General features: G+C 36.0%; 1 protein-coding gene across 1 annotated transcript; it reads right to left on the bottom strand.

Moving 5' to 3' along the window:
* Positions 1 to 5,065: 5,065 nt before the first annotated feature.
* On the bottom strand, positions 5,066 to 10,107 carry POLR1F (RNA polymerase I subunit F). The gene is made up of 4 exons (XM_039332484.1): positions 9,768 to 10,107; positions 8,213 to 8,354; positions 5,986 to 6,194; positions 5,066 to 5,574 (listed from the first exon to the last, which is right to left on the bottom strand). The coding sequence occupies exons 1-4, from the start codon at positions 10,043 to 10,045 to the stop codon at positions 5,235 to 5,237; spliced, it is 969 nt and encodes a 322-aa protein (XP_039188418.1). The 5' UTR covers positions 10,046 to 10,107; the 3' UTR covers positions 5,066 to 5,234.
* Between the last annotated feature and the right edge of the window lie 1,616 nt (positions 10,108 to 11,723).

Here is an 11,723-nt window from a genome sequence, read left to right as displayed (position 1 = left end):
AAGCAACATAAGAGAACTGGAAGGTGCACTTGAAAAGCTTGGCATCATTTTAAAATACTCTAGACAGGATGATTGATTTTCCATAGGGGAAAAGATGTGCAAAGTGGGGGAGGGAAGCAAAGGAAGAGCCTATCATGTTCAAAAGGTCATGAGAAGAAGCAGAGCAGAAAAAAGCATTTGATCAAAGACAAGCTGCCAAATCTGTGTGCTGAGATATTGGCAGTTAAGTAAAAGATGCTTAAGATACCAACACCTACAGCTGCATTGCAATGGAAAACTGGAACTTAATTAATATAAAGTAAATGTCCATTTAATTTTACCTCTTTTAGACCACAAAATATATTTTAATTCATTGTTTTTCAGACTTTTCCATCTACATTTTCTTCTTTGATAGTTTCTCCAATTGTTCACAAAGAAACTCTGCATTTTATTCACTTGGTATTATAAAAAGGCAAAATAAAATAGTCTTTAGAAGATTTCAATACACATGGTTTGATATTCTTATATATACTGCATAATAAGTAGAAATAGTTTGGGGAGGGGGCTCCCCTATACAAAATGAAATAAATCCTAAAAGCATTTTATAAATTTCAGCCAGAAAAATGGAAGTAAATACAATAAGTTTGCCTACTTCTTGGGGAGGAATCATTCTTCATCAGAATGTCCCACAGAGAGATTTTTGGTATTTCCAGTTCAAGGAATCAAATAAAGAATCTGAAAGAGGCATATAAAACCAGATAGAAATAGTGAGATGAATGGGGAAATATTCAAATATCACAATGAAGCCTATGAACAGGAAGCTAGGGTGCTTTATGCTGCTCATGATTTTTAAAATATTGCTACAAAATAATACTTATTGAAATGGCTATGAAGTCACACAGATATTTCTAGATTTTTGGTTTTTTAACAAAGTTTAGTAGCTGCCTCCTAGTATTTGGAAGTATGCCCATCTATCTCCTCACTCTAGGATACTAGCAAATTGGAGCAGCATAGAACTTTCTCTTATGAAAAATAGTCATTTTGTGATAGGTCATTCCTCTAAAACAGTGGTTCTCAACCTTTCTAATGCCATGACCCCATAATACAGTTCCCCATGTTGTGGTGACCCCCAAGTGGGTGTGGCCACCAATAAGAGGGAGTAGGACAGCTAGGGAAAAGGGAACAAAATGGTGGACAGCATGGTTTGGCGACCCCCATGAAATGGTCGTTCGACCCCAAATGGGGTCCCGACCCACAGGTTGAGAACCACTGCTCTAAAAGAAAGAATCTCAGAACATGGTCCCAAAATTCAGAATGTTCCTCTTTTTCTGCTCTTATCCTATATAGAACATTATTTACGTTCTATATTTCTCTCTTGAGCATTATATGTTAAATATTTTTGATAATTTTAAAAACATATTTTATAGCTGAAAGAAAATTAAGGCTAGAAGATTATACATGCTTACTGAGATTATGTCTATTTCACTAATTGGGACTTACTTCTTGATTAAGATGAGCAGAACAATATACTGTATGCTTTTTCTATAATAAATAGAAACATGCACATCTTAGTTATGGCCAGCAAAGCAAGAACATTCAGTTCTGATGTTTAAAGTATTATGAATTTGGTTAACTGGAGCAATTAATTGTTTATGAAATAGTATTATTTCATAAGTCTGTGGCTTGTTGGGAGAGCGTGGGAAGCTTTATTTGTCCACGTGCACAATATAGGTTGCACATATAAAACCATCTCCCCTCCATCACTGCTGCTGGTCCGTGGAGCCAGAAAGATTGGGGACCAGTTTTATAAATTAATGTAATCAAAACTGATGATTAAAGATACCTAACTGTTTTAAAAATAATGTTGTTCATCTAGGCCAGAGGTCCCCAACCTTTTGGGCATCAGGGACCAGTTCCATGGAGAAAGTTTTTCCACAGACAGAGAGTACATGGTTTTGTGTGCTGCCTGCATCCCACGGATGGGGCTTTGCTTGTTTGTGCAAACCCATTGCTGGCATGCCGCACACAGCACAGGTCCATGGATCAGGGGTTAGGGACCCTATCTAGGCTCTAACAAGATAGTATATTAATCCTTACAGAAAAAGCTTTCATACACCAAAGTAATCCCATTTAATTTAGTCTTCCCAGTATGTAAGTGATGGGTTATTATTGAATAAATGTCTGTTTAAATAATGGAACATGTAGCAGTTCAATTTGGAACATGATCCTTCCCAAATTTGTCAACCTTCTTTCTCCTTTTATTCATGTTTTGGACTCACATTTAAATACTAAATACTAAGTCTTTATTATTTCCTATTTGTTGTCTGTAACATTCTAATACTGCTTATTTATCTGTGGAGTTTTTTCAACCTGTAAAATTCAGATAATTTACAGACATAAGAGTTCCTTGTATGTGTCTCTTCTGGATTTGTGTTCCAAGTTATTTGTGAGGATGGGTGGAGTAGGAAGATATTGTGTAAAAAAGAAAAAGGTTATCTGGCTGTCCACCCTTGCTGATCTGGAGGGAAAAAAAGGTCTTGGAGGACTTTCCACTTGAGATTCAATGGAATGTGCAGTCAGCACTGCTGCAGACCATTGAACAAAAAAAGTGTATGCCCCCTCCCGCAATTATATAGTAAGGAAGGTAAAAGCTGGAATTCTATACTTTTCCACTGAGATTGCCAGGTATTTTTCCCCTTTAATCACAAATCCCCCTTACATTGTGGAAAGCATCTTCATTAATTTAAAAGCCATTTATTTCACATTAACACCAGCCCTCAGTTAAGTTACCATGTTTCAGTCATCAATATTACATGGAACTGAGAAATCATACTTTTTTTCCCCACAATGGACTATAATCTCACAGTTATGGTGAAGATGATATATAGTTCATTCAAGTGTTTTCACAGAGCTTTACTTCCAACTGATTGGATTCTGCTCATTCTGAAGTTTTAAACCCATGGTAACAATAAAAATATAAACTCTGGGCCATTTTAGATGGCGGCCAACAGCATTCCTTTGGCAGGAAAATGTCTACATTCCATATTTAGTATTTTAATGCAAAAATCCCAAATCAAACCTCTAACTCATGCTTGTGAGCACCCAGTGTTGACAATGTGAAGTAACAGACTAAAATAGTTTTTAGTCTGATCCAGCTGAGCTTTTTTCTTCTGTAAAAGAGAACATTCAATATTTATCCTATAAAAGTATCTATGTTAGATTTTTTAAAGATTTTTTTTATTCTGCCTATATTATTTTTATAAAAAAGTCAAAACAGTGAAAATACTTTCCTCCTATTTTTCCTAGAACAATCCTGTTGTAGGATTGTTGTGAGTTGGGCTAAGAGTAAGTGACTGGCCCAGTCACCTAGCTGGCATGACTGATTTATACTCTCTTCCTTTTCTTAAGCTTTCTGACCAATTATGAATGTTACATCATACACTAACATGCAAGGTTTAACCTGATTTACTTATACACAGACACATGCAGATTGGAAAGAAGGGAATTTCCCTGTCTTTAAACAGTGAATATCTTCCTTGGTATTCTTATTTATATTGACCACTAAGATAACAGTATATATCTATGTTCAAAATAGAGTAATTTTTTACTCTGATTTGTTTTACAATCCAATTATTTGTTTCCTGGGCTATCCATGACATTCTCAGAAGTCTTCTCCAATACAAAATTTTAAAAGTATCAATATTATTTCTGGGGGGGGGGGACCACTGCTTGCACAATTCTGATATAGTGCATAATTACCATCAAAGTGCAATGGCCTATAAATTCAACTTCTGATAAAAGTTCGGACTGCACAATTGAATCTATTGCTATGTATACCTGATGAATCTCAAAGGACAAAACCGATTGCATATAGTCTCCTAGAAGTCACCTGAAAGAAGTGAATTCTTTTCATTTTTGTATCAAAATGATTCAAAATACCCACAGTACAAGTATTCCTATATATGATTCAAATTATGGGTCATAGTATTTTAAGTTCTTAGTGCATGAGCTCCTAAGTGGCTATATAGTCTTTTTTAAACATTTAATGAAGGGATGTCCACCTGTCTTCCAAAACACTTGGCAGGAAAGAATTACCTAACATTTAAGTTAAATATATTTTGTTTTTTAAACCCATTAATTACTGTCCTGTCTTCAAGAATTGTAATAAATGTATACCTTCATCTATGTGATAATTTATCAAACCATTAAAAATTATGTTATTGCCATCAATTATCTTTCCTCAGAACCAGAATCTCAATTCCTTCAATCTTTCACTAAAAAATAGATGGAAATTTCTGTTATTATGAATACTTTTCAAAAGTATTCGTAATAACAGAATACTTTTCAAAGACTATTATTTCTTTTCAAACTGGTGGCCATATTAGAAATTTGAGAAGTTATGAGGATTTTCATAAAATAGCAATTGAAATGGCATGACTACCAAAGAACATAACTATCTACAAAATCTCAATTTAACAAGGTTCTAAGTTGCCTCCTTTTAATAGTATAAAAAACCATTCAAGGACCTTTCTTATTGTACGAACTTAACTTTGTCATTTTCTTGTAGTAATGGAAACTTTTAAACAAAGCCCACAATACAGCCTTCCACTCTTTTTATTTTTAAATAAAGCTTATGGATCTATTAAGCCTCGAACCATCCTTGTATATAATGATATTTGGATCTGGAACTTTGTTTCTAATGTGCCAGTTTACTTGCTTATTTATTCATAAGGTGATGAGAGAATCTAGTGGCATCCAAATGACCAGATATGCTGAAGTTCAAAGCACCAAATTAGAAACCCGCAGTCTCACTCCTAATGTATATACTTCTTTAAGAGATCAATTTCTCCTTCACCATGTTGGCATAAAAGAAGCCTTGAAAGATACTGGGATCTTAACACAGATTACAAATACGTTCTCAAATAGTAATTTTTCAGATAGATCCTTTAACATTACTCTGGAAAAAACATTCTTAAAACTAAATATATAGCTCAGAGGAAGAACTTAATTTAGGGCTTGGACTTTTTCCCCCTAAACCTTTAAAAATACTAACAATTGCTAGTTAAAGGCTAGACAAAAACATAAATGTCTTTTCTCATATTATTTATTATTTTTAGGCATTACTGAAGTCCAGCATCTACAATGGAATTTTCAGACATCAATTAGAGATGCTAAAATGCAATAAAAATGTCAAAATATTACTGATAGAAGAGTTCCAAATACAGGTAAGGCACATTGGTATTATTCAGACTTTCTCACTCTTTTCTCTTCTTTTTAGCTTTAGCTTTTGACAAACCAGGGAGTCCATTTTCCTCCTCAAAAAGTTTTCTTTTCTTTTTCTTAGATTTACCATGATCACTATGGTAACCACTTGAGTCACTGGCATGCATTCCCACCTCTGCTCCATCTTGCCCATTCTCTCTTTCGGGCTTATCAAATATATTATTATCATCTTCATCATCACCATTATGCATTTCTCTGTCTTCTATCCCAACACTTGATATATCAACTTCCATCTCCTCTGAGCCATTATGTACATCACAATGTTTTTCATATTTTTTCTTGCACTTTTCCTTCAGCATCTCTTCTCCAAGACTAAAAATAAAAAAATAACTGAGAAAACAACTTTTACAAGACTAGTAAATACCCGCAGTTATATAGAAGCAAAACACCGTGTAGTTTATTCAAAGTGATTCTTACTTGACTGGTTTCAGTTGTAAACTGAATCTTTATATTTATCTTTTAATTGGGTTATCCTGACATATCCTTTAAACGGAAGACAGAAGTGCTAGCAGAAACAGACATTTTGAAGCACAAACCATTATTATTATTGATAGTATTTTTTCCACATTTATTTTTCAAATTCTGAGAGCTCTCACATACTTTTCCATTAAACTTTTGAAAAATAAGTGACATCTTAAGATTTTAGTGATATGCTATATAATCTCAAGCTTTACATTCTATAAATCAAGCCACTCTATCTATTTTGTAAAAAATATGTATTACCTGTTTTTACACAGCTTTCCTCGGATGCAGAAAACTCCAGCAGCGTCTGAATCAAAATGCAGCACCTTAAATACCAACCTATTACCTATTTGAAAACCAAAGTTTTTCCAATCTTCTGTTGATATGTGATCTGGTTTGGGTATAGAAGCATTGAAACATTCATGAACCAGACAGCCAATATGGCTAGGTGCCACTTTATTAATTATACCCTGGGGAAGAAAAGGAAAAAAAGAAATGTTAGCACCACATCACATGTTTTGGGTAAACCTATACTGTTGTTTCTGTCAATATTCAGCACAGGTACATACCAAGTACAGTGGTACCACGGTACTCAACATTAATTGGTTCTGAGAGCCATGACGGGTACTAAAACATACAAATGCCAAACAGATGACTTACCACATGACCCTTTGTTTTGGCCATCCCCCTCTTCATTTTGCAACAACTTTCCCAGTATGGACGACTTCCTGTCTGCTCTTTGTGGCTGTCCCTGTCTTCTTTTTTGCAGCGCACAGAAACTATGAGTACCGGGACAATATTTTCGCATCAAAATGCATTATCACATTTGATGAGTTTTGAAGCAGTCGAATACCGAGGTACCACTGTATATGGAACTAGGGTGTATTCTTACATATTTTGAATACTAAATATACATAAACAAATTGTTTTTAATTTTTTAGGAGTTAGCTGGTTCAATATCCTTTTAACCTGAGTTGGTCAGAATCTAGTTCTGTTTTTGCTCAGTTGATTGACATTGCAGAAACTCTAAACTATTTTTCTGTAACAGATCAATAGTGGAACTAATTTCTAAAAGTTACCAACCAGAGTATGTCACAAAAGTTTTGAATAGGATCATTTGATATTGTTTTAAAACATTTAAAAAGATATTGTTCATATAAAACAATTAATTACAATGTTGGTTTTAGCCCATTACTCCTATGATTAATTAAAGAACCATACTTGAAAAGGATCAAAGATTGTAAATATTAACATCATAACTTAATAACCACAAATTATAAAATGTAAACATGCCTAAATATAATCTACTGTAATAAAAATAAAAAATATATTATAGAAAAATCTAAGATATACTCTCTGTCTACACACACACACACACTTTACAGGAGACTGTAAGCTCTTGATCTTCCTTAGACATGAAAAAAACCTGAGTGATTTTGGGCCAATCACTTTTTCTAAGCCCTGTGGTTCTCAACCTTTTTAATGCCGCGACCCCCAACCGGTTGTAAGTCGAGGACTACCCAACCAGTTGTAAGTTGAGGACTACCCAACCAGTCGTAAGTCGAAGACTTTCCCTGCCCGGAAGTGCTGCGCATGCGTGGCGCCGGCCGAGGCGTAGCTGGCAAGCGGCAGAGACGGAGCAGGCCGACCACCAGCTGGGCCACCAGCTGGCCCAGCTCAAGGGAGGTAAGGCACCTGCTGGGCCCCACGTGCGCCAGCAACCCTCCCTGCATCCGCCGGCCTCCCATCTCCCACCCCTGGCCCTCTTTTACTTACATTTTTAGTAGTTGCTCAGCAGGGAAGGGTGAAAACTTCCAGACACCTCGCCTTTGCTGCAGACAACTTGCAGCACCGTTTGCAGACTGGGGCTTTTGGCAGGCTCAGCAGGGCAGAGACAGCCTGGACAATTCCTATTGGCTTTTGAAAGCCAATAGAATTAGACTCTATTCAAGAGAGTCTATTCTATTGGCTTTCAAAAGCCAATAGAATAAAAGGGAGTAGCACAGCTAAGGAAAAGGCGAAAAAAATGGCGGACTGCATTGTTTGGCGACCCCCGTGAAATGATCGTTCGACCCCAAATGGGGTCGCGACCCACAGGTTGAGAACCGCTGTCTTAGCCCAACCCACCTTTTATGGTTACTGTTATGGGGAAAATTAGAAGAATTGGGTATTTCCACCATCTTGACATTTCATTCATTCATTCGTTCACACATACAATCACAGCACACACAAACACACAAAGGTAGAATAGAGTAGGATAGAATAGTAATAACATTAATGGTATACTGAGGACTGGTCAAATTATTTTTTTTACTTTTAATTATACCATGGATGCTTTAATGTTTTCTTGACTGATTGTAAACTACTATTTATTGTTGATATCATTATTATGGCAGGATAAATCCAATAAATAATTAAATAAGCAAATGAATTTACTATGTAAGTTGAGATGAGAACTGTATGAACAAAAGTATTGAGTTATACATACCACAAGTTTTTTCCCTGGTTTAGGCTGAAAAACAACAAAAGTAGCTTCTATATCCAGATGGATGGCCCCAATGTCATCAATTATATCACCCAGTTCTTTAGTTATTTTAATATCATCATAAGCCACAGGAACACCTTGAAAACTATAAGATAAAATAAAATAAATTACTTAACAATATAACCTTAAGTGCACCTATGGTCTAGAAGAAACACTTGTAATTATAATCCTTACCATGACAAAGCAGCTATAAGCAATTCAAATAGAAAGTTACACAAATACATGATTTTATGATTCTGAGAAAAATGTCAGTTAGGAGGCCCCCTAATAGTGTGCAACATAACAGATGACTACACCATTTCTTTATAAATTACTTAAAAATATACTGATTGAAAATAAATTTGTTCTGCAGGTTCCTCACATAATTCTTAAGCTGTTATACAAATTCCTTAATTAAAATGTTAATTACAAATTATTACAGATGGAAAGTATCAAGGAGGGCACAGTTGAGGTAACTGCTTAAATAAAAGCCACAGGATTAATTTAAGAAAGAGAGTATAACATTCCCTACTTGTGTGAACATTATGTGTTCATTATCTCCTCTGTTAGCTACAAAATAAACTTGGATGGAAATTGCTTTTGTTCCATTTTATAAACGTTAATTGCAAATAAATGATAATTTCCCCCTATTTACCTCATGTTGGCTACCCAGACCTTAATCTTTGAAGCTCCTTAAAGTCATAAACCAAGATATCCAATAAAGGCTTAATGGATATTATTGGAAGAAGGATCTTCTTAGCAATGGAATGTTCTTTCTACCCAAAGAGATTCATATTAGTTACAAATGAGATAACAAAATTGTCACTCTATCAAAAATGATTCATTCAATTAATCCTTTAATTTTGGTTTTATATTTCTTAAAAATATATTTGTGGCATGGTTTCTGTATGTTTCACAGCAATGCACTGTTTAGATGTGAGCAAACACAAACTACAAGGACAAAAAGATACAGAAATACAGTGAATGATGTTTATGCAAGTCAATCCTTTAATTTTTTCTTGGGGGGGCGAATATTTCTGAATTATTTTCTGTATTCTTTATAAAAGGGGTCTTCAAACTTGGCCCTATTATGACTTGTGGACTTCAATTCCCAGAATTCCTCAGCCAGCGAAGACCCCTGCTTTGTAAGATACTACCCTGAAAAGGAATAGCATGACGGGCAGGTCTATATTAAAAGATTGATTTTACTTGAAAGGGATGACACAGCAAGTCTGGGGCAGGCTACAAACTTTCTAATATAATGAAAATGGCAGGGGAAAGAGGTGGAGCGTATTTTCTAACTGCCTTTTGTGAGGAAAATTTCAGGTTGCCCGAAATATATTTTGAACTAGGATTCTCGGAAGCTCTATTCAGTTTTGGAATTGGAGAATAAGACTAAGGGGAAAACTATGGAACAACTTCTAAAAAGTTCATCGAACTATTTGCTTTCTCACCAGTTTGTTTTCTAGAGCCTGGAGTATTTAAACGGAATATTTTTACACGCAATAATGGCACATACCTATCTGAGTAACGGCGCAGTTCAGCATCTAACTGCGCGCAAATCCCGGTCCGTTTGCGATTCAGGAAGCGCGGCGGGAGCGCGATATGCCTCCGATGCGACACCACCACAAGACAAGAGTAGCGGTTCTCCGCCAGTGCTCGCGCAGTCTCAAAAGAAGGCAGCTCGACGCAGGTGGGAAGGGGCGCCGGAGCAGAAGGCGCCGCCGCTGTTGAGGTCACAACAGCCGCCTCAATCTCCGCCACGCCAAAAGACGATCCAGCCGCCATCTCCGCCATGGCATCCCGAAAAGACTGCGTCGCTATATGTCCCAAGGTCCCCTTTCCCTGCTGTCACTTAGTGATGACGTTCTCACCATAAAATTGAATATTTTGCTCGGACTAACCTATCAAATGGCTGGAAGTAGAAAAGGGACTCTTCCCTTTCCGGATGTGGTTTAGTGGCCATTTTGTGTGCGGCTTTGCTTACCTACCATCGCTGTGCCTGTGTGAGAGTAGGGACATCCGGTTCCTGAAAGCCGATGGAGTTTCTAAACCTGAGGGCGGCGCTCCAACAGCGGTACTACAGTATCCCTGTTACGAGTCCGGGAGAATTTCTTCGGAAATGGGTCTCAGGCAAAGGCGGCAAGATGGGAAAATCGTTGAGACCACTGTATATAACCACTGGTACACGAAGCCAGTAATCTAGATAGCTCACAGGATGAGCACTGGAATTTTATTAAAGGTTTTAAAACTTACAACATATAATAATAGGATTTTACATGAAAAGTTATAAAATTTTATATGGAAATCTATTTGTGCCAGGATTCTTTACTAGAGGGACCGGTGGTCTGGTTTACTGATTTATTACCAGTGCTTAAATTGTTTCAATCTGGATGGTTAACAATTGGTTATGTGCCATCAAGTTGTTTTTGACTCTTAGCAGTGACATAGACAGTTTTATTCACCTTTGCTTTTTCAGATACTTTGAAATAAAATAAAATAAAAATATTTATATTTGCAGTTGTTTTTTCTTCAGGAGTACTCGTGGAGTTGGGGTGGAACAGGAGACAATGAAAAAGGTATAACATTTCATAAGAGTCCTTTTTGGCCATTGTAATAATTTGGATACTTTGAATGTCATCACACTTTACTTAAAGCAGCCATTTCATTTAACCTGTTATAAGCCCATTTCAGATATCCAACAAAAGGGATATCCTGTGCTTCTCAAAACGTACTGAGCTTTAACTATTAGTATTCTCAAACAACCAGTACCTATAGCAAAATATTGGGGTTAAAAAGATGTTCAAACAAAAACCATATCAGCATTTTAGGCTTAAAGTTACAGGGTTTGCAAGGACATGTGAGAATGGATATAAATACAGATAATTTTTAAGAGGCAATATTTACATTGAAATGGAAGTGTGCTGGTCACATAGCAAGAACTGATGGCAGATGGACCAAGGCAGTCATAGAATGGATCCCACTTGATAAAGAGTGCCCACAAAAGAGACCTAAAACAAGATGGATTGACAACATCAGCAAGTATTGCTGGTCCAGTTGGGGGAAAAAAATGCTCAGGACCATATTAATTGAAAACAGGTGAGGCCTTCAGCCTGCATTGGATGGAGAATGGCTAAAATGATTGTGATGAGTTACATTAAGTATTTCAACTAAAATTACTTTTTAAATCAATTATCATCCAGATTTTCAAGAACTGGAAGGTGCAAATGAACAAGCACTAATTTATAATCCTCTGATTATATTTATGTAAACTTTAACATACATTTAGTATTCACTTACAGATTACTTTTTTTTATTCCTCTCCCAATTAAATATTCTTTGCACTGTTTTGAAGCTTCCATTCTTCAAATTTGACTGTATGGATGAAACAAATACTTCTATTTCCTTTTTGTAATAAATGCAAGATTGGAATATTTGAATTGTTCATCTCTTTTTCTTAATTTAAACTTCTCTA

This window comes from Crotalus tigris, unplaced genomic scaffold (assembly GCF_016545835.1).
Source record: "Crotalus tigris isolate CLP2741 ecotype Arizona unplaced genomic scaffold, ASM1654583v1 scf7180000017624.2573661763:2888555, whole genome shotgun sequence".
Classification (NCBI taxonomy): Eukaryota; Metazoa; Chordata; class Lepidosauria; order Squamata; family Viperidae; genus Crotalus; species Crotalus tigris.
This window is presented reverse-complemented; position numbering and strand designations above follow the sequence as displayed.